The sequence below is a fragment of the Penicillium solitum genome, assembly GCF_028829755.1.
Source record: "Penicillium solitum strain IBT 25940 chromosome Unknown utg000004l_segment0_segment0, whole genome shotgun sequence".
NCBI classification, from domain to species: Eukaryota; Fungi; Ascomycota; class Eurotiomycetes; order Eurotiales; family Aspergillaceae; genus Penicillium; species Penicillium solitum.
The window spans coordinates 1,422,678-1,444,390 of record NW_027072124.1 but is presented as its reverse complement, the minus strand read 5'-3'; the positions used below and the strand labels follow the sequence as shown (position 1 = coordinate 1,444,390).

The following is a 21,713-nucleotide window of genomic DNA, read 5'->3' as shown; positions in this document are numbered from 1 at the left end:
CTATCCAGGTTTAGTCGATTCCTCTTCATTGCAAAGCTTGGAACTATTCCAATCCTCGATATCCATCCTACCGATCGGACAGAAGGACCGAATGTGAGCGCAACCCACCCGTCTCTGCGTGGCCTCGGCAAATATTTCGTCTGACAGTGTCCCAATCGGGTGCAGCTCGCTGCTCGTCTGTTTCGCGGGGCATGATCGAGCCCCTCGGCAAGATACCGAGAAACGCAGTGCCACGCACAACACCGAGCATGACCTCCACTTGACTAATCAGCCTTTTGCAATTAAATGGATGCCAAGGACGCAGTCTTCAAATACCCATTTGAAATTTCATGATCTTCGGTAATACACGGTGATCAAAACGGCAGAGTCAGTAGGCACAAAGACGCCCCGCATGCTGGGGATGTGGACTACATTGAGAACGCTGGACAATTCGCAAAGCCCGCAGCTCCTCCGGAGAGAAGTAGTATTCGGCATTCTCGGTCTTTCTGTCTTCTTCAGAGTTTTGATCCACTGGGCTTCCCCGCTTTGCGGGGCTTTGCTAGATGCGAGACCGTCGTCATACCGTGGGTCTGTCTGTCGGCGCAATGCCGAGTGCATGGTTGCCATGGAGTATAGAAAGGAGCCATTGTTCCTCCGCTATATTTTTCTCTCCGTGCCCTTCTGTGTTTGCTTGAATGAAAAGAAGCGATGACTTTGATCACTGCCGGCGCTGTTTTATCTCTGTTTCCTACAATTTCCCTTTGCAAAGACCTCATTGTTGGCCCTTCAGTAGTGGAAATCACTAAGAAATTCAACGATGTCTTTCCTTACGACAACTTCAATCGCAACGTCACCGTGCCTATGTGGGGCACCAACCTTTTGAATGGGAAAGACAAGTCTGCGAGTCAAGAAGTCCTGGACACGATTGCAAATGCTTCTTTCATAGTATATGATTCGGAATTCTATGAGGTTCATATATACCTGATTACCGCGCCCAGACAAAAAGTTCTAGCTAACAGGTCATCATCAGCTACTTGGTATCTCGGGACCTTTCGAGGAGAAGCAGATAGAGGAAATTTTCACCTTCCCTGATCCGCCTCCGTACGCACAACGCCAAATTCATGATGGATCGGTTTTTGTTCCAGAAGAGAATGCTCTATTCGTGGCCGAGCTGTTTTCGCCCAAAGAAGGGTACTCCATGCAAGCTATTCCCTACGTTTGGAAGGTGGATATAACGGACCGAGCATCTCCCAATGCAAGCAAAGTCTATCCGAACCCTCCTTTGACAATTGCCAACGGGGCATATCGCTTCAATGGATCCGTCTACTGGGCCCAGGAAGGAAATATCACCACTCCTAGCTCCATCGTCCGGATGAACCCGAAGACACTAGAGACCGAGGTGGTAAAGAACAACTTTTATGGCCATCGATTCAACTCCATGAATGACATTGTTATCTCTAATGAAGGTGTCGCGTTTTTCACCGATGGATACTATGGCTGGGATAATTTCAACGACACACTCTTCCCTGAATTGGCTAATGGTATCTACCGATGGGATATGCACACGGGAAATATCAAAATGGTTGCTGGCGCAGCCGAGGGTGCGTTCTTCAATCCCAACGGGCTCGCATTCAATCACGATCAGTCCAAACTGTTCATTTCCAATCGAGGAAATTCGAGCTCGGATCCCGACGGTGCCCGCACCATCTATATCAACGATGTTACCGCTGACGGGCTATCAAATCGAAATGTGTTCTCGTACTCTGATGCAGGATTTCCCGATGGCATCAAGACTGATAAAGATAATCGAGTCTACGGAGCCGTTGTCGGATCGGTGGACATATACAATTCCCATGGCACACTACTTGGGCGCATTAAGGTAGCCGACGGTGATGTGACAGTGAATATGGCTTGGGCGGATAACTGGCTCTATATCTTTTCTCGCAGTAAGATTTACCGGGTTGAGCTGAATACTACGGGCCGCTAGTCTCGATTCCTTTATGTTGCTTATACCAAATTCTCCTTGGATCTCAGCTGTTCATCCTTGACATTGTCCATACCTTTCTTTTTCAACAAGCCCGAGTGCCTTTTGAGATGCACTCAAGCAGAAGGGCATTTACTAAAAACGAAAATCTTTGAACTGGGTGTAATAGTAGGAATAACTATATTCAGCCAGCTAGTCACCATGGAGTTTGTGGTTGGAAGATGTGTAAAGCCTCCGGTTGAGGTGGCTCGGCAAACCGACACATGTCGGCATGATGCCGAGATTGAATTGGACCTGCATTTGGATACATCGAACTCAAAACCCGCCAACTAATCTTTCCATTGTTCCAATCCAACCATCATCATCAACTTTCTACGTCATGTCAGCACTAATCTTTCGTGACAGAATTTCAGACCGGGTGGAAAAAGAACAGATTTGAGAGACTAGAGAGTGTCCGCCAGGATGAGGCCTTGGTCACAATTCGAAATTTGCTGCCGGGGCTGCATCCTTTCTATGATCGGATATTGCGCTATAAAGGCATTAGCCAATCGCTGTGCTTCATTTCTAAGGATGCAGGAAAACGACATCGAGTTTGTTCATCAATCTGCTCGAGACTACCTGGCCGGGGAGAGCGGACAGTCCGTGCTTGACGCACATGAGCGTTTCGGACATTATGAAGTTGTATTGGGTTGTCTGTCGCAGTTATCTGAACGGCTTCAGGTCAACCCCATAGGTCTACCGCGACCTAACTCATCTAGAGAAACCTGGAAACCGCTGAAAAACGAGAAGCAAGATATCCAACTAACTTGTCTGGACTATGCGGCTACCTTCCGGGTGCAACATCTTAAGAGTATCAAGCGAAGCACAATAGCATAGAACGGTCTAATTGAGAAAGGGGCTGTTAGTATATTCCTTCGCACAAAGTTGTTGGAATGGCTAGAATGCGTTAGCCTATTGGACAGGCTACCACGGGCCATTGAAACATTACAAACATTGGCAAATATAGCAAAGTAAAGCAAAGGTTAGACTTGAATTTTCTCTGGGTATCTAGGGTCTTTTCTTTCAAATTCGTTAAAGGGTGACCCCTCAACTTTGGCTCTCGTGCAGGATGCTACACGGTTTTTGTTGCGACACTATCACACTCTGTCTCATTGGCTATTATAGATCTACAGCTCTGCTATTATCTTTAGCCCTGAATCAAGAGTCGTGAAGAGGGAAAACTTGGACAAAATTCCAGTATATCTGAGAAAGGTCCCCTTCATGGAGGGCAATTGGTCATCTATAATACAGACCCTAGCAGGTCACTCGGACGCGGTCAATACTGTGGCATTTTCACCCGATCGGAAGTCCTTCTCTGCCTCGACTCGCTTCTCCCACGTGAAAATATCGATCCCTGGCACAATCTCGCGCAGGAACTCAGTTAGACCGCCTACTACCTCGACGAGATCGGGGACGGGGACGGAAACATCCACCGAAGTCGGAATCTATCGGTAGAATCCTCTCTCGCACTTCTAGATCGTAACAAGCTAGGATTAATATAAATTATATCGTTTTAGCTACTAAGGAGTTTAAGGGAATTAGAGAAAAGCTTAATAGTAGAATTATATTATCTACCTTCCTAATTTTCTTCTATATAAGTTTCTCCTTTTTATTCTATTAGTAATAAATATAAGTAAAGATATCTAAAAATAGACCTTAAGAATATCTTCCGGAATATCTTATTCTAGAAATAGGGATAACTCGTTTATAGTAGAGGTCTAAAGACTTCTAAATTTCGTCGTCCTATAATAAGAGCAGGAATAGTCAGTTTATAAATAGTTATAATCATTTGATACGACTTACACAAAGTCGTTATCAATATCTGAGGATTGGACAGGGAAGTCTTCCAATTTCTAGATACGAGCTCTGACTGCCTAGAGCTCTGTGCTCATCGAGGTATTAGCAGTTTCCAGCTCTTCGTTCTTTTTCTGCTATGATAATAACATTGATTTTAATTTCGATCCTACTATCTTCCTTTGGTCTATCATCTTGTCTTTCTCTTTCAAATTAGCTTGTAGAGTACTGATGTCTTTCGGGATTGTGAGACTTTAGCGATCTCCAGCGAGCAAGTCGATTTCAAGTTCGCCATTTCCTGCTGAAGAGCTTCCAAATTCTTGGAGTATTCAGCAATCTTGCTTTCCTTTTCGTCTATAGTAGCATGAATCGATTCGATCTGCGTCGCGGAGTCTCTCTGTTTTGCTCTTTCGGTCTCGTTGGCAGTAAGCATATCATATGATCGCTGACACCATTGGTAATGGGTTGCTATCGAGTGGGGGTGTTGAGTACTGCGGTGGTCAAAGCTTATGGCGGGACTAGTGATGGACATTTAAATAGATGGGGTTCCCACTTTTGATAGCTACTTCAATAAGAACATTACAACTACCTATCTCAACAGGTTATGGATGGTGGTTCGTTTTGTCTCCTGTATATGAAGAATCTCCGTTTGAAGTTCCTTCAACTCTTCATCTTGAGAGTGGATCTTCTCACGCTGTTGAGTGATCTCGCCAAGCACGGCAGATGCAAACTGAGATTCAGAGCTTGACGCCAGTATACCCATATATTAGATTAAGCCTTCTAGGCTACCACTATTGACCAAAGGCAGGATATCACGCTTGCCTGGATTCAAGGATAATGAGTCGATCAGAGACATGACAAAGAATGGCTTAGATGAATTGGCGAGGGCGTGCAAAGTCCGCAAATGACAGAGATGAGATGATCGCTTAGTCTGAAATCAGACTAGCAAGCGAGCATACAAACGGCAGGGATATGATCATCCAACAAAATTAAAATCCAGGTAATATCTCTTATCAGACCTTCGAATTATCCGGTAGCTCGTATGTAGGGGTGCTCTCCAGCTCGCGGATATAAGCTTGACCGTCCAATTCATTCGGTTTGTGTGGATGGCCGTCTAACTCGCTCGGTTCGCCCGAGAGCTGGGTAGGGTCGGATTTTATTATTGATGCTTCCGTGTAGGCCGATTCCGCCTGAAGTGGTTGCTTTTGTGAGCGACGTATGAAATACCAAAACAAGGCGAGAATGATCGCCAACCCAGCAACACCACCAACTACGCCACCTGCGATAGCGCCTGCATTTGAAGTAGACGCCGTGGAAGTAGAAGAGGTAGTCGATGTTGGGACAACGCCTAATTATCATCAGAACTAGGCTCGTGTCGTAGCGGGAAGTAGGATATGAACTTTTGAGTCTTACCAGGAGGGTTTATCGCCGATAGCATCGTATCGGTTTGTGTAATATTTTCTTCATTTGCGCACCCGACCCCGATTTCTGAGCGAACAAACCCAATCTCCCCCTGCTCACAGCAGAAGCGTCCCTCATTACCATTTGGGTTTTGGAAAAGATCCCAATTTTGGTCAGCACAGAGTGCTGGGTTACTGATATCATCTGTACAGTCTTGATCATCCTCCGAGCAACATACGCCATTGCGTTTAATGCCGCAGAACAATTCACCGGGACAGCATCGGTAGAAAGTTCCCGATGTCGCTGTTAGGTTCCATGTAGGACCACAAACTGTTTCTCCCAGGGCACAGGAGCCAAGTCTGCGTAAGGCAAACCCAGGTCGTTTAGTCATGATAGAGGAGGAAATGGAATAGGGGGGAATTGATCCATAAGAGGAGGGGCGTAAATTAAAATCAGGGAAATATTGGAGATAGGAGGAGAGAAGCGAAAGGATGAGGAACAGTGCGGTCAGAAGAGGCTCTGATAAACTAGCTATGCACTAAGGTCTCCAGTGGCAAGTTACCCAAGATCAATTCTTCGTCGACCTATTACGGTGATAAATGGCAAAAAGAGGGGGCCAAAGTACAGTACATAGCCCCAGATAAAGAGGTTGTGGGCTCTCATGGCGTATTGAGAGGTGGTACGAACCCGCGTGGACCCTTGTCAGTGCACGCTAGGCCCCCAAAAGGGCTAATCGCCGGGGTAGGGTGCACTGACACGGGTGAAGGCTGCTAAAAATAGACATAGGCCGGGGGTGGGGGGGGGGGTCCATAATAGAAAAGTCAGCCTAGACTTCCGCAAAGCCCACAAATGGGCCCCCCATTAAAGCCCATCTTAGCAGCCTCTGTAATCGCTGTATTACGACCTTCTACTAGTTGTATAAAGTTCAAATTTGGAATCCAGGCTTATAGTATATATATAAGTATATATTCTAATTTTAAATACAATCTGACAGGTGGAAGTCGAGATATCATAGAAAATGTAAAAGTTGATATTCTAATGCTGGATATATATTTCCGATTTATACGGGAGTACTACCACTTTCTAGAGAACCTCTGTAATTTTAAAAAAATTCTAAATAAACGTGTTTTTCGTATTTTTAAACGTTATTTAGAGAAATAACTAGTAATTGATTCTAGATTATTTAAACTAATATAATATTACATTAGGGATAAGGCTTAGAAACGGGGGTAAAACGAAGGGTAATTAAAAAAGACTAAAAAGGGAGTTCAACTTTAGATTTCTCGGCATATTTGTATTGTTTGGGGCCCATTGGGCCCCTATTAAAGCCCAGCGGGCTTCTACCTTCGGCCCAAAACCCGGCCCATTTACGGGTTGGGTTGGGTTGGGCTTTGGGCTTTGTGGGCCGGTGCGGAAGTCTTAAGTCAGCCCTGGACCCTACCTTCGTCGGAACATATTCGATTAAGAAATCAGAGTGAATTCATGTGTTAAAGCTAAAGATATCCCTCTTGTGCACGAACGGGATGATGACATTACCCAATAGTGTCTATTCTTCCTTCCATTACCACAATCCGAAAATTTGTCATCTTTATCTCTAGACTATCTCAAAACTGAGTTAGGCCTAGAACGATTGGACTAGGAGAGAAGTAGTACCAAGAGCCAGCTCATATGACGTTTTCCGTTCTGTATGGCAGGTTCTCTTCGGTGTGACGCACTGTGACCAATTTCCTCTCAAGAGGATTCCCCCATGAGTAGAGACCTCTTTTGAGAGGTCTCTTATTCTCGGCCTTCCAATTGACCCTCACTCTTGAAATGAGCTAGCTGAAAATAGTCTACTGTCCCCGTCCTTTCATGTTACTACTTCTAGGATACTCTATATAGCTCTATCATAGACAAAAAAGCAGTTTCTTATCCCAATACCACTCCTATTAGATTTCTCTCGAAGTGCTATAAGTCTTATCTGTAGTACGCTCTTATTTCAAGCCACATAGGTCTATATATGTCCTAAGAGGGTAATCTTATAAGTAGTCTCTAAAACAGCTATAAGAGCTAAGACTTCCCTAGTTATAGACTCTTCCTATAGGTTTTTAGAGCTCGACGATAATAAATTCTAACTGTTTTTTAGTCGAGAAATCTCGTTAGGCGGCTGCCCTAGTCAGTTAAACTCTTTATTTAGCTGCTTATTTTCTAACCTCTCTTCCAATTGTTCCTATTCCTCCTAGGCTCTCCTCAAACTAGTAAGGAATTTATCTAAATTTTCCTATAGGGGTCAACTGTTTACTGAGGAATTGTTTGCCTCTAGTTCTGGAGAAACTCGCCGTATGTTACCATCGATCTGTATCTGGTCATTAGGAGTATCGTCTTTATCAGCCTCTTCGACTATTGTTTGCTCTTCTAGGTCCTCTACGAGCGGAACTGCGTCTAAAGAGACTCGTATACAGTCACTCCTACTATCTTTAATATCCGGCACAGTAGAGGCATAGGAAGATTGCGTAATAACCGTCGCTAGTTCGACCGGCTCCGGCTGGCTTGAAGGCCCGACTGAGATAGAATTTTCTTTAGGCGAACTGCTCCGGTCTAACATAACCTGGTTATGATTCACTTTTGGTAGTTCTAACTCTATTGGCTCTTAGTCCATATCCCCCCGCGATATAGGTCGGCGTATTTGAAATTTACGCCTTCGTCGACGCCTCCTATATTCTTCCTGGCCCGTTTGTAATAGCTACTGACTTTCACTGCCTCCTTATCCTACAATCACTTTAGCTGTCTGCTCTTGTGGCTCCCCCTGTTTCTCGTGAGGTAGATAGAGGTCTGGTGCGGGCGTATGAGTAACGGGGAGGTCGTCCTCTTTAACGAACATTGGCGAAGGAGGTATTTCTTGGAGAGGAAGCTATGAAGAGGATCGAATACAATATATTGATATTATTGTGTTGACTAACTGAAGAGAGGAGGAGAGAGGAGAGAGTCTAACTACTAGTCTCACTGGAAGTCCTGGGTCCCAGAGTGTCATATGACAGAATACATGGTAGAAACCAGATATTATACACGAAGTCAGGTGATTTTGAGTACTCGGTTTACCATACGAAAGTGCATATTACAGTTAGACATCGTTACCGCACAGATTGTTGAAATTGCGGGTTTTGTCATTTTAGTGGGAGTTCATATATGCCATTTTTACCCATACATTGCAATACAGACAGATTTCTGTCATAATATTCTAAATTACCCTAGTTGGCATGTCCCATCTGCCAGTCTTTGTACCTTTCAAGGGTCAAGTAAATTGCCACCTCAAAACAAACCCCTTCAATGGCGACTCTTGGAAAACAACCTGAACGGTAATGAAAGTGACTTTCGGACGGCCAAATGCCTATCAAGTCTTTGTTGAATTCTCATTATGATCGATTTATATGCACTGAGCACTAATTAACTGTTCCGTCCACTGTCTAGTTCGGGTATTTCCCTCTTATGATCCACAGGAAGTTCCCAACGCATGTGGGATTCCCCTCGCAACTCAGCGCGCCCATCTCTGGCACCCACTGGAAGCTCAGGCATCGGCTGCACTTGGTGTGTTACAAACTCAGCCTCACCCAATTTCGGCTCAGCCAATTCCGCATTCTTTTGCTTTTTATTCCTTGCAACGAAGAACCATAGCAGGCCTATGATCAGGGCTAGACCAGCTACACCACCGACGACCCCACCAGCGATGGCACCCTTGGTTGATTGGCCTGATGTGTTAATTTCCTGTGGCTCGGATGTGGAAGAGGGTTTGTTATTAGCAGTAGTACTGGTTGTTGCCGCACTCTTTCCAAATAGGGTTTTCAAGGCTGGATCAGCCCACGATGAGGGAGATGGTGAGGTCTTGATATCGCTGGCCGTCGAAGAAGATAGGGAAAATGAAGATAGGGTAGGCTGTTCAGCTATTAATTTTTTGAACTCGACTTTGAAGAGGATAGAGTACTCACATCAAACGACGATCGCGTTACCTCAGATTGAGCGTCATATATGAAGGCTGGGGCATCGTAACAGCCTGCTTGGCCATCCTCTGCCCAGGCAAGTCTTCCGCCAATTCCAAAGATCTGACACCCGTATGTCACACATGTGAGGGTCATGCGAGGGTCGTCAAGAGGAGCAGCAGAATACCACTTGAAAGACGGAATTGATAGGTAATTTCTAAAAAGAAAGTGTCAAGCCAGTGCACAGGGATCATGATAGAAAAGATACCACTCACACATCGAGAATAGTGTCTTTGGATTTGAGATCTGCCCCTCCAAGAACATATATCTGATATGAGGACGAGGATTCGTCGTGCTGCACGGAGGCGCAGAATTGTGTTCGGGACGCTACGGTTCCCATCGTGGACTGGTTATACCATTTCGCCCCAGCAATGTCATATACACTTGAACATGGCTCCATGAGTTCTGAGATCTTTATTAATATTCTGATTTTCATACAGGGATTCCCAAAGCTTACCGCGCTCATCGTAACGTTGATTCCATCCTTAATCGAGGGAACATCACCACCGATATACACTATTCCCTTGTCGCCAACTGGCACGTATGAAAGCGAACCTTCTTCGACAGCTTCGTAAGGCCCATCGAGAGCCCATCGAGAGCTGTGTACTGTCCGGTTGTAGTATTTAATTGAATCATTCCCGTGGCGTAATCTCTTGTTGAGTCTGTGATGGAAGCTGTCGTACCACTAGCCCGATAGCCACCTATCCAGAAGCCGGCTTGGATAGCGGGTGCATTTGTATACACTGTCAGAAAGCTGATGTCAGAACCACGTCTCGGTATAGCGATCGAGATTCAACATACCACCGTACTCCAATCTCGAGGGCTGAATAGTGCCATCCTGCTTGCTCCATGATCTGTCTTTGGTTGTATAGGTCCAGATGGTGTCTTCGGATGTGATGTTTTCCAGAAATCTGCCTCCATATTGGTACAATGTCGAGTTTTCCGCGTTGGACCAGACCGCCATGTCTTTAATCTTGGGAACGTCCGTGTCGATCTTGGCCATCTTATAGTTCTTGCCCTCGGAGGTGGAGAAAGAAGACGTGAGATCGAGCGTCACAAGATAATTGTCTAAGAAACAGCATAAGTAAGTATATCAGGTTAAAATTGGCGAAACAGCTTTTGACTTACTCGAAGCATCTCCATCATCTGGAATGAGTCCCCCATCCAGACCAACCATGTACAAAACATTGTTGGCAATATCCGCTGCATAATAAGCATCCGAGGTCTAGAATGCGTAGACATCTTCTCCACATACCTCCAAATCTGTAACTGCGACAAAATCCCCCAGATAGATCTGACAAAACCGTTTTCTTGGCAAGATTTATGACTCCAGCGTTGGCGAAAGAGGGACCCAATACCCAAAGTAACATAAACCACCAACCCGCCATCTTAGCCGTTTAGTAGCAAGCACCCAAGTGCTAAAGAGAGTGGGGGTTTTTTTTCAGGGTCTAAGCTCATGCGGGCTGAAGAACTCATTTTTTTGTCCAAGACAGCGTAAGAAGCTAGCAGTAAGTCTAGTGGGCTTTAATTTTATTATCAGGGGCGAAAAGAGTTCCAGAACCAGTCGCTTAGGTCTTATGTTTGGGGGCTTTTTTGCCGAACACCGCATGGTGCACGCGCCCTCAAGTTAGCGTGGATATCCTGCTGGGTTGGTTGGTGCATGGTTTCCGATCTGCATACCCGGCCCCTTGGATCGTCAGGGCTTTTCTCTTGAAACGGGGAATCTGAGAAGTGTCAATTATTTTGATTTCAGCCATAGTGCCATAATTCACGTGCAAATGTTTCCAAGGCAAAATGCTGCACAGCATTGACTACCAGGTGCCATATTATGAGTAATCTATGGTAAATTAGGTGAGAATTGACGGGGTTCGGGGACTTCAGGTCTGCAAAAGGACGTATAGCGGGAGGTCGCAGGTCAGGCGGTTCCCGGGCCTAAACACCCTCCTCCAAGCCTCCAAGTCTAATTTATAACAGCTTACTATATAATTGCTGTTTTAATTGCTGTCATATTTTCTGTCTTAACTTCTGTCTTGGATTACCAGCGCTGTATTAAATATAGTCAGTGAATGAGTCTGTAAAACACCAATAGCAGGTGGATGACTTGACCGACATTGAACCCATAGGGAAGAAGATTGATCGATGTGTTGTGGTATGTATCGGGTTATAGACTAAAGGATTAGTATAAGTAGCTTCGTAGAGTGAATATCAAAGCCCAATAGTTACTAGATAACTACATGCCAGTCTCTCTTTCCTTTTACACACTTGAAGTCGTACTTTCAAGTTTTTTCTTGTCCCGTCTTGTCTTTCAACTCTTCTCCGCAAACTGGCACTTTCTTCTCTTTTCTCAAATCTCCACTCATTTCACGAGACTTTGCCCGTTTTCACCTCACTTCAATTTAATAGAAATCAAAATGCCGTCTTCAAGCAGTCGAAGTACAAACGCGCAATTCTCTCCAACGTCAACGGAACGCTGAGTTCACAATTGCGGTCTACAATTACAAAATTGGCGCAACCGATTTCGACTCGCACAATCCTCCTTGAAATTGTCACATCAGAAACAAACTCTCTGCGGTCCTTCAACCCCCACACCCGTCTAATCCAATATGATCGACCCTGCCGGAAGCGGTCCCGGTATCACACTCAAGCTCTGTGTGGCAATCTTGCGCGGTGAGGCAGAAGAAATTGGAGAAATTGGAGAAACCGAAGAAGAATTCTTGGAGTTGAAAGAGAAACGCCTGCGCGACGACCTGCCAGTAAACATCTTTGCGCGTTTACCCAGTCGCCGTGAAATCATTCAACATACCAAGGCTGCATCATACATCATCAGTCAACAAGATCTCACCGAATAAATCATTCATCCTCTTATCGATGGCAACGAACGCATGTGTCGTTTGATCATCAACTCTATACTCTCAAGCTGTGCAGTTTTCTTGTGTACATTGGTGATAAGTTAGAGCACTGCTCTCTTTACATAGAAATTGCTTGCAATACAAGTCACTCGAAGATACGGAGATCTTGATGAGGAGAAACCTGTTACGCACAAGGAACTGGGGGGTTTTCGTTATCTCGGATGCCTATTTCCTCTCACCTTCGGCTTGAAAGCGACATCTTGCAATAGCAAGAGTGGTAGGAACTCTATGATCAAGTCCTACTTAGAAAAAAGAGCGAGGAATATCTGTTGCGGCCTTGAAAAAGAAAGAAAATGAGCAGGTCAAGAATATCCGGCGGACTCCACCTGAATTCCCAGATTCCAAAGCAACAGTCCAGAGCGTTTCAAAGGCCAACAGACAGTGGGTTGGGACGGAAGACACTGAAGGCATCTTTAGTTTTCATTATGTGCCTATTTACGTACATCCATATATGTAGTATATGGACTGTCCATAGAGGTTTCTACTGAGAATACAATGGACTCCGATGGGCCTTGCTTAATATGTTCCAAAAAGGAAAAAGCCAAAATAAAAATCCAAGATTGGACGCCACGCCCGGAAGCTTGTGAGTATGAGCAGAGAGTTAGTAACTCCCCTTAAAAGTAGCAATATATGGATATAAGAACGGTTGATAGCTTATAAGTCCTCGTGGTGCTTTTTTGATGTATATGAAGGCGATAAAAAGCAGTACTTTCTGCAGACAAATTAATAATACCCGAAAAGGGGGTTTTGTCGCATACCACCTATACTGCTACATAGATAAGAAGATTGAAGCTAAGTAATTATTAGGCCACGATGTGCCGTTGATAAGGCTTCCTGGTGCTGTGAGGGTGATCTCGCGCTTTGCGGGGTTAATGTCGTGACAGCCAGCCCATTCTGAGTAACAGCACACCATGGCGCGATCACAAGGTTTGACCACGCAAAGCTGATCAATCTGCGCTATTTAAATGGTCTTTCGTATCTGACATCTGCTGTTCTTCCAATCGCCTTTTACATAACCAATATGTCCGCTCTTCAGACGATCACTGTGCCCGCCCAACCCGATATTCAGTACCACCCTGAATATGAAAAGTACAAGGAGCGTACTCGTCGCCGAAAGGAGACTGAGACACTTCAGACCACTTTGCCGGCGGGGTTCCCGCAGAAATTGGTATCGCCGCTAGTCTGGGAAGGAAAAGATGTTGAGAAGCGGGATGACTGGGTTTATCAGTTGACCGATAATCAGCTGGATGAAATCGACGCTGCTTTAAAGAGCTTCAAAGGTAGGTAATTATGACCGTGGTACTAAGATACCATTGCTAATTTAGTCAGCTCTTAATTTATCTTTGGGACATATCAACCAGTCGACTTTCCCTCTCCCCACCCTTCGACCTGTTCTTCGAGACCTTTCGAAGGAGATCCACACCGGTCGAGGATTCGTCGTTCTTCGGGGTTTGCGCATTGATGATTACTCTCGAGAGGAGAACATCATCATCTATACCGGTGTATCTTCTCACATCGGCAATATTCGAGGACGTCAGCAACACGCTCGACTGGCCAATGGCACTTCACCCGTGATATCCCATATCAAAGACCTCACTATCACCACCCAGAGGGAACTTATCGGGGCCCCCTCGAACACGCCTGATAAGCAGGTTTTTCACACCGACGCTGGCGATATCGTCTCACTCCTTTGTCTGAACCGAGCCGCAGAGGGAGGAGAAAGTTATCTTTCTAGCAGCTGGCATGTGTATAACATCCTGGCCAAGGAAAGACCCGATCTTATCCACACTCTGTCCCAGGATTGGCCAGTCGACGGGTAAGAATTACCAAGTACCAAGGGAGCCTATTTGCAAATTAACACTGTTCAGCTTCAATAACCCGGCCAGTCCCTACACCCTCCGCCCACTTCTATACCACCAACCAGCTACTGCCACTACCCCTGAGAGGGTTCTAATTCAGTACGCAAGACGATACTTCACTGGATTCCTGGCTCAGCCCCGGTCGAAGGATATCCCCCCTATCACGGAAGCCCAAGCCGAGGCACTCGACGCTTTGCACTTCTTGGCAGAAGAGCACAGTGCCTCTCTGGATTTCCAGAAAGGCGATATCCAATATGTGAATAATCTTAGCATTTTCCACGCGCGGAACGGGTTTAGAGATGAGCCCGGTAAAGAGTACGTCCTTGTTCTTTCACATATGCTGTTCTTTTATGTAGATGCTGACGGTATGGCTGTATTAGGCGTCATTTGTTGAGAATCTGGCTGCGAGACCCTGAAAATGCATGGGAAACACCCCAGCAACTCCAGGAACGATGGGATATAGTCTACAAAGATGTTGTAGAGGATCAGCAGGTGTTCCCATTGGAGCCGACCATTCGCAAGAGTGTCTGATCGTGAAAGTAACAGCATGATAAGGTCAAGTTCTAGTCGCCTTTAGCTTAGCATTTGAATTCAATATTCGGCTATATTTATATCGGTTATTCCAACTGTCGAGCTGGTCCTAAACGGAAGAGGCTCCTGCACGGCAATATGCGGTATCATTCCGGGGTACTGTTCCGTCATCTTAAATAGGATCGGCTTCACTGGCCACGAACTTAAACCTCTCAACGCCACGTCAAATCCTAAATTATGAAGGAATACCCCGCTCTTAAACTAGGGCGTTGGGTATGTATAATATCAAGACCTCGATCTAGATCCCTCTAATTCAGTGAATAGGTTCGCAACGGCCCAGCCCTCAACAAACCTGCGATCAAATTCTCGGCATAGACCAAGCCTAGCCTAGATACCAGAACAGACACCAAGCTAGGCACTAAACCGTGCATTCTTGGCATTTCTTGGGGCGGAACCAAATGCCGACTGCGATCAAAGAATGCGGAATGAATCAACACAATGTCTCGTGCGGGGACCCCGGATTTCCCCAGACGGCACTACGATACTATGGAGTAGCTAAATATATTTAAAAAGAGTTTATATTCCACCATATCATCCTGATGGCTGCTTGATTTCATTTAAGGACGATCTGAAATGGACCAGGAAAAGATATACGACGAGACGGTCGAGGACGTCAAGTCCGCGGTTTCCGTGCCAGACATAGATTCAGGGGCAGAGAAACGACTCCTACGGAAACTTGACATCCATGTCGTTCCTATTCTCATGTTTTTGTTCCTACTCGCCTTCCTTGATCGTATCAATATCGGCAATGCGCGAATTCAAGGTCTTGAAAAAGATTTGGGGATGAAGGGACATGATTACAATATCGCTCTGTTTATCTTCTTCATTCCCTATATCCTTTTCGAGGTTCCTAGCAATCTATTCTTGAAAAAGGTATCGCCGTCTTGGTGGTTGAGCGGGATTATGTTCTGTTGGGGTACGTTTAAATTGATGTAAGGTGAAGGGACTGGGACTAACCTCCATCATATTAGGCGTTGTTACAACATGCCAAGGTGTTGTAAAGAGCCTCGGTGGCCTTGTTGCATGTCGATTCTTGCTCGGTTTGTTCGAGGCTGGACTGATGCCAGGTTTGGATAGCCTTTGATCCCTTGATGGCGCAAATGCTAATGTTCTAATGCAGGCTGCATCTACTTGATTGCTATGTACTATAAGCGCCACGAGTTGCAATGGCGATTCAATATTTTCTTCAGCGCTAGTATTATGGCAGGTGCAATCAGTGGCGTATGTATTACCTGCGCGATGATTTGGTTCTATACTAAACCATTATTTCCTAGCTTCTTGCCTATGGAATAGCCCAGATGGACGGCGTCGGAGGATACAGCGGCTGGCGCTGGATCTTCATCATCGAAGGTCTACTTACGGTATTTACTGGAATTGCTGCCAAATTCCTCATCGTCGATTGGCCCGAAACGTCTACTTTCCTAAATGAGGAGGAACGTGCTTTGCTGCTTCGACGTCTATCGGAAGACCGCGGTGAAGCGCAAATGAATCGCTTTGATAAGCCGGCAATCAAGCGCACATTCTCAGATGTCAAGATCTATCTTGGGTAAGCTTGAGTATCTTTCTTCCATGAAGACTGTCCACTAACAATAAATCACCTTTAGTGCTATTATGTACTTTGGCATTGTCAATACGGGCTACGCAACATCATTCTTCACTCCAACCATCCTCCGCCAGCTTGGCTGGACATCTGTCCGAGCTCAAGTGATGAGTATCCCGATCTACGTCGTTGCAACGGTAATCGCACTAGCTACAGCGTTCGTTAGCGACCGACTCCGCCATCGGTTCACCTTCACATTGATCGGATGTGTCATCGCCACAATTGGGTACATTATTCTCATATGTCAGGAGTCAGTGCCAGTCGCTGCCCGATACTTCGCCCTATTCGCGATCACGGGCGGAGGATATATGACGCAGCCGATATTGTTGGGCTGGGTGAGTAACAACATGGCTGGGCACTACAAGCAATCTATCGCTTCAGCCATGCAGATCGGCTTTGGTAACTGTGGCGGTCTGGTGGCCAGCAATGTTTTCTTTGACTCGGAGGCTCCAACATACAGAACTGGGTTTGGTGTCAGTCTAGGGATGGTATGGATCTGTGGTCTGGCATGTACTGTCTTCTTTGGTTATGTATACCGTGAAAATCGGCTGCGTGAACAGGGTAAGAGGGATCATCGGTACCATTGGCCCAGAGAGGAGCTTGAGAATGCTGGGGATGATCACCCCAGTTTCCGGTTTACTTATTAAGTATGGAAATTGAATTTCTACCTAGGTACATTTGAAAGAGTTGTCTACCGTCTACCAGTATAAACGTATATATGTGATAAACTCCGACTGTCACCTGCTCAGTTTGGGTTTTCATAGTGTTTTTTGTATACTTTCCACGCCTTATGGCCTAGCCGACCTTGGATGATTGGTCTATTCAATTTCCTCGTTTCTTATTCGTCGAGAAGAACCCATCTTCCAAAAGGTTCCCTGGGACAATTTATGCCAAGACCATCCTTGATCGGCATCTTCCTCCCGATATGACGTAGTGGTAGTACGCTACACCGGATTTTTGTTGGCCATTATATTATTATTATTGGTGTGGAAGATCATCAAATACCTACCGGTGAGCCCCAATAGTAGATCAGTCTATATTATAAGTTCGTATGCATCCGCCGATCATGACCCAGAAAAACTTGTGGGGGAAGTATAGCGACTAGCGACTAGCGACTATAAAGTACTGCGTGTTAAATGAGGATATAACTGGGGATCCAATGATACTACAAGGCACAACCTCCGCGGGTCCCGCGGAGTTAGATAATATGCCCAGCCGAAGTAAATTACCTATATATTGTACCTACTTAATCAAAATCAATCCCTCTCCACCTATTCTAATCCTCCCAACTCAAATCATCTTAGATGCTGGGAACTCCCTCAATCTCCACAAAATGTCGAGAACACTGTCTCCGCAGAAGAAGGACGTCCAATCCGTGACTCCGGAATACCCATGGAGATCCGACAACCCATTCGGTCCACCTCAAGTACCGCCATCGGTCCCCAGTGGTATCAAACGACTCCGAAACACACTATCAAAACTATCACCATCCGCCCTCGCGGAAAAGGAACTCCTCCGCAAAAAGAGCCAGCGCAAGAGTCGCCTGACGCAGAGAAATGTCCACACCTTAGTCACCGAGCAAGAATGCAACGAAGCCTACAAGCCCAATCTACACTCGCCCCAAATCCAAGTCACTGAATGGTTACAACGAGTCTCCTGAGCCCGGAAGTACCATTTTGCACACAAAGTCTCTATGGGAATGAGCACGAGCACGGGGATGTAAACGTCAATGCGAATACGACAGGGTTCGCTAGGCCTTTTCTCGAACTTTCTCTCTCCTCTTCCCCCTCCCGCCACTCGCGCGCCAGAGCGCCCGTCAAATACGGGGAAACTCAATCCTGGCCCTAAAGTGGCCTTTTTTTTCTGCGGGCCAGAAAAATGACCCGTCATGGGTTGCTCCATGGGGAAATTCATGAACCCCTGGTTGCTGCGGTTTATGCTTGGCGCTAACGTCATGATTTGCTGGTATGCATTCCGAGAGTGATATGCTCCGCCTTTTTTTTTAAGAATTGGAATTTGGAAGAGATGTACAAGGTACAAAGTACATCAATGTATACGTGTCTAAATAATTTTGGATTATAAGTGTTATGCCCGATGTGGGTATAGCGACATGGATGAGGTTTACACCAGTTGGTTAATTATGTACTTAATTTATTATTATTCGCAGAACTTGTAACTAATCATTGCTGTTATAAAATATACTACGTCTTAACTATTCAAATTGATTCTTTATATGTTAAAAATAGAAGGAGACCCGAGCTGTTTCTCAAGTGGATATAAGCGGGGTAAGTTTAGCGACAGCTAGAGTCTGCCTTGTATTACTCCCAGCATTAGTATATTGATTATATTGCAAGGTATATACCAGACACAGAGAAGAAATAGCACTCTCTGTACCTTGAAATCCTCACCTCCAACTCCAAGATGTCACCCAAGAAAGTAGCAATAATCGGTAAGTGTAGAGACCCCGCGGGCACAACTCCAGGTGGTATATCCAACCTAACATTAACATCACATCCTACAGGTGCCGGTCCCTCGGGCCTAGTCACAGCCAAAACCCTGCTTCATAATTTCCCGCCCGGGACATTCTCTCCAATCATCTTCGACAGTCAGGACAAAGTCGGAGGTCTGTGGTCAAGTCACCATCATTCTCCCAATCAGGGCAATGCACCCCCCGTTACACTAGACCCTCGAATGCGGACCAACCTCAGCCGCTTCACGGTTGCGTTTTCGGATCTTGCCTGGGAGTCTGTGATACCTGACACGGATGTTCCGGTTTTTCCTCAGGCGAGACAGGTTGGAGACTACTTGGCCTGTTATGCGGAGCGGTATATCCCAGCCCATGTGCTTCGACTAGGATGTAGAGTAGTAAAGACTATGCGGAAGGTTGAGGATGGAGATGATCCGAAGTGGAATATTCAGTGGGTTCAGGAGAGGTATGTTGGAGCTTATTATCCTCGTGTGTCGCTGTACTCGAGCTGGACATTGACTCACGGCCATATATAGCACGAAGCAAGCTCAGTCGGAATATGGATTACCGGATGATGGGGTATCTTCAGAAGATTTTGACCTGGTCGTCATCGCCTCTGGGTACTTTGCCCAACAGTATGTTCCAGATATACCAGGTCTAAAGCAATTCCAAAGTCAAGGCCAAATCATCCACAGCTCTTCCCTCCATTATGAGCGAGAGCAACCATTTTTTAATGAAACGAAAGATGTGAATGGCCAGGTCGCCGTCATCGGCGGCAGCATGTCAGGCGTCGAAGCCGCATCTGCTGTGGCTCTCCGCCAATCTTCATCTACACTTTCCACACACAGAATTCCATATCCCCAAGAGACAAAAGTGCACCATATACATTCAAGACCCTTCTGGACTTTACCAACTTACCTCCCACATGAATCTTCTAATGGGAGTCCATCCTTTTTACCCTTGGACTTGGCCATGTACGACATAGGCCGCAGACCCCCGGGTCCAATAGACTACGCCTTGGGGCCGATCCCGGAAGAAAAGGCAGTCAAAACAAACAGTTACTTCCATTCATTGCTCGGGAGTGACTATGAGAAATACGCGCACATGGAGTCACCGCATAGCGCCGAAGAATCCAGAACCCAGCCACCATGGGTCGCCATAGGGAATGATTACGCCGAGTTCGTCCGATGCGGAGCGATTCAGACCTCGATGGGCCGGGTGACTTCTGTGGATTCTGATCCAGACACTAAGCAAGCTTCAGTTCAGTACGAAGGGCCCGATGGGGTCGCCAAAACGATAGAAAATGTGACGACGATAGTCATGGCCACTGGATTCACGCCGTATAAGCCCCTGTCATTGCTACCAGATGAAGTGTTGACAATTCTTGAATACTCTAAAACGGATCCATTCTCACCGTTGATTCTCGACAAGGGAGGCACCGTCCGCTCAGAAATCCCCGATGTCGGATTCGTCGGATTCTACCGTGGCCCGTATTGGGGTGTGATGGAGATGCAAGCGAGATTCCTTGGGAAAATGTGGAGTGAGAATAACGGTGCGCTCTGTGAAACAGACGACCAGAAACAAAGTCTTCGCAGTCTCAGATTAGCACACCCGGATCTAGCCCGTGGTCAGTTCCCCATGGGCGACTATGTCGGATTAATGGAGTCGTTTTCGAAGGATCTAGATATTAGTCGCTCGGCACTGGAATCAGACAATGGTCGGTCTGGGCCCGCTATTCCTGCGAGGTATACTTTTGGCGATACCCAAACGCCAGATACAGAGAGCGAGGTGAAAAAGACACTGGGTGATTTACGCGACGTTCTTGTTCCTGGCCACGAGACAGCACAGAAGGCTGCAGCGTCGGCTATCTTTCGAGCTCTGCATGGGACTTGGAAGTCTTCACAGAAGGCAGGTACTACTAGATGTGAAGCATCTAGAACTCTAGCCTTTTACCGGCGGTACCCGACTGGCACAGCATATGATAGGGAGTATGTCTGTGTGGGGACAAATGTGGGCTCGTCCGTGCGGGAACAGCCTTTGCACGACAATGTACGGTTCATCATGCGCTTGGCAGAAGTGAAATTTGAACTTGCCACTTCCCGAATCGAGATATGGTCATCGGGCTTGGCAGATAGGCTGTTAGCTGATCAACTTATCCAGGTTTGGGAGTTGACGCCTCTATGCCAGGAGAGGAAGGAGGGAGGGCCTATTCCTGGGGAATATGTGATATCCGCCAAGAGTGTTGATTCGGGTTCTGGAGTCGAATATTTGTATACATTCCATTTCAAGGGGGTTTCCATCTTATCCTGGGAATGCGTTGAGACGGACACTTTGGAAGCTAGGGGGGAGTTGGCTTCCTATTTCTACACAAGAGACTAAGGATAGAACTAATATTGGAGATTTGAGTACTGAATACAAGAGCAGGCGAGGTGATGCTGAGCTTCCGGCCGAAGGTCAGCACAATAGACATTACAGAGTGGAGAATAAAAAAAATTGGAGACCCTAACACAGAGCTAGAAAATTTGTATTGTAAAGGTAAAGGAAGAAAAAAATTCGAAACCCTAGGGGGTCGAAGAGAAGTTTTATATCAAAATATCCACTTGATGTTCTAGACCGATGTAACCGTCACTTTTCAAAGTGATGTTTTCTCCATTGCAATACAAAAGTTGATCTGACACCTAACAGACATCTAGATTCAATTTTTTTGAGCCTCAAGAGACATCTTGGTCGATCTACAACAATATTTCCCCGGTTTGGCAGGTCAGTAAGAAGAAAACCCCCGTGGGGGGTTCCCGGGTACAGCCATGGTATATGGGGAATGAGGCTATAAGCGAAGGAGTCTAGACGAATCTGTTTGGACGAGGAGGCAAAGGAGTTATGACCCAGCCAATCACTGCTATGAAGACAGAGAGGCTTGATTAGTCTGGGGGTGGATATCTGCTTTTGAATCTCTGGGTCCTCGGTGGGGAGATTTTCTACATTTCTATATTTCTACACTTCGACATATTCTCGATTATATCTTCCTGATCTTCCTGGATACATAAATATTCTAACTAACGCGGTTCAATCACATCTGC

General features: G+C 45.9%; 11 protein-coding genes across 11 annotated transcripts; 7 read left to right on the top strand and 4 right to left on the bottom strand.

Moving 5' to 3' along the window:
• Positions 1 to 67: 67 nt before the first annotated feature.
• Positions 68 to 606, bottom strand: N7455_006563 (uncharacterized protein; the record flags this gene model as incomplete). Its single annotated transcript, XM_040958358.2, has 2 exons — positions 68 to 263; positions 347 to 606. The coding sequence occupies 2 exons, from the start codon at positions 604 to 606 to the stop codon at positions 68 to 70; spliced, it is 456 nt and encodes a 151-aa protein (XP_040811160.2).
• Positions 607 to 687: 81 nt separating this feature from the next.
• On the top strand, positions 688 to 1,966 carry N7455_006562 (SMP-30/gluconolactonase/LRE family protein; the record flags this gene model as incomplete). The annotated part of the gene is made up of 2 exons (XM_065605382.1): positions 688 to 948; positions 1,010 to 1,966. The coding sequence occupies 2 exons, from the start codon at positions 688 to 690 to the stop codon at positions 1,964 to 1,966; spliced, it is 1,218 nt and encodes a 405-aa protein (XP_065461236.1).
• A 567-nt stretch (positions 1,967 to 2,533) lies between these two features.
• On the top strand, positions 2,534 to 2,839 carry N7455_006561 (uncharacterized protein; the record flags this gene model as incomplete). Its single annotated transcript, XM_065605381.1, has 1 exon — positions 2,534 to 2,839. The coding sequence occupies one exon, from the start codon at positions 2,534 to 2,536 to the stop codon at positions 2,837 to 2,839; it is 306 nt and encodes a 101-aa protein (XP_065461235.1).
• A 1,165-nt stretch (positions 2,840 to 4,004) lies between these two features.
• N7455_006560 (uncharacterized protein) lies at positions 4,005 to 4,559 on the bottom strand (the record flags this gene model as incomplete). The annotated part of the gene is made up of 2 exons (XM_065605380.1): positions 4,005 to 4,203; positions 4,396 to 4,559. The coding sequence occupies 2 exons, from the start codon at positions 4,557 to 4,559 to the stop codon at positions 4,005 to 4,007; spliced, it is 363 nt and encodes a 120-aa protein (XP_065461234.1).
• A 250-nt stretch (positions 4,560 to 4,809) lies between these two features.
• Positions 4,810 to 5,588, bottom strand: N7455_006559 (uncharacterized protein; the record flags this gene model as incomplete). Its single annotated transcript, XM_040958318.2, has 2 exons — positions 4,810 to 5,144; positions 5,210 to 5,588. 2 exons carry the CDS (start codon positions 5,586 to 5,588, stop codon positions 4,810 to 4,812), a joined length of 714 nt encoding a protein of 237 aa, XP_040811155.2.
• A 3,032-nt stretch (positions 5,589 to 8,620) lies between these two features.
• Positions 8,621 to 10,598, bottom strand: N7455_006558 (uncharacterized protein; the record flags this gene model as incomplete). Its single annotated transcript, XM_065605379.1, has 8 exons — positions 8,621 to 9,106; positions 9,160 to 9,367; positions 9,426 to 9,622; positions 9,668 to 9,816; positions 9,894 to 9,953; positions 10,012 to 10,278; positions 10,339 to 10,413; positions 10,466 to 10,598. 8 exons carry the CDS (start codon positions 10,596 to 10,598, stop codon positions 8,621 to 8,623), a joined length of 1,575 nt encoding a protein of 524 aa, XP_065461233.1.
• A 1,215-nt stretch (positions 10,599 to 11,813) lies between these two features.
• Positions 11,814 to 12,059, top strand: N7455_006557 (uncharacterized protein; the record flags this gene model as incomplete). Its single annotated transcript, XM_065605378.1, has 1 exon — positions 11,814 to 12,059. One exon carries the CDS (start codon positions 11,814 to 11,816, stop codon positions 12,057 to 12,059), a length of 246 nt encoding a protein of 81 aa, XP_065461232.1.
• A 1,081-nt stretch (positions 12,060 to 13,140) lies between these two features.
• On the top strand, positions 13,141 to 14,509 carry N7455_006556 (TauD/TfdA family dioxygenase; the record flags this gene model as incomplete). Its single annotated transcript, XM_040962324.2, has 4 exons — positions 13,141 to 13,399; positions 13,449 to 13,935; positions 13,988 to 14,293; positions 14,359 to 14,509. 4 exons carry the CDS (start codon positions 13,141 to 13,143, stop codon positions 14,507 to 14,509), a joined length of 1,203 nt encoding a protein of 400 aa, XP_040807244.2.
• A 633-nt stretch (positions 14,510 to 15,142) lies between these two features.
• Positions 15,143 to 16,816, top strand: N7455_006555 (allantoate permease family MFS transporter; the record flags this gene model as incomplete). Its single annotated transcript, XM_040962314.2, has 5 exons — positions 15,143 to 15,485; positions 15,541 to 15,636; positions 15,690 to 15,790; positions 15,844 to 16,115; positions 16,174 to 16,816. 5 exons carry the CDS (start codon positions 15,143 to 15,145, stop codon positions 16,814 to 16,816), a joined length of 1,455 nt encoding a protein of 484 aa, XP_040807249.1.
• Positions 16,817 to 17,502: 686 nt separating this feature from the next.
• Positions 17,503 to 17,829, top strand: N7455_006554 (uncharacterized protein; the record flags this gene model as incomplete). The annotated part of the gene is made up of 1 exon (XM_040962309.2): positions 17,503 to 17,829. One exon carries the CDS (start codon positions 17,503 to 17,505, stop codon positions 17,827 to 17,829), a length of 327 nt encoding a protein of 108 aa, XP_040807250.2.
• A 761-nt stretch (positions 17,830 to 18,590) lies between these two features.
• Positions 18,591 to 21,015, top strand: N7455_006553 (uncharacterized protein; the record flags this gene model as incomplete). The annotated part of the gene is made up of 3 exons (XM_040962315.2): positions 18,591 to 18,618; positions 18,691 to 19,102; positions 19,173 to 21,015. 3 exons carry the CDS (start codon positions 18,591 to 18,593, stop codon positions 21,013 to 21,015), a joined length of 2,283 nt encoding a protein of 760 aa, XP_040807234.2.
• Positions 21,016 to 21,713: the final 698 nt, after the last annotated feature.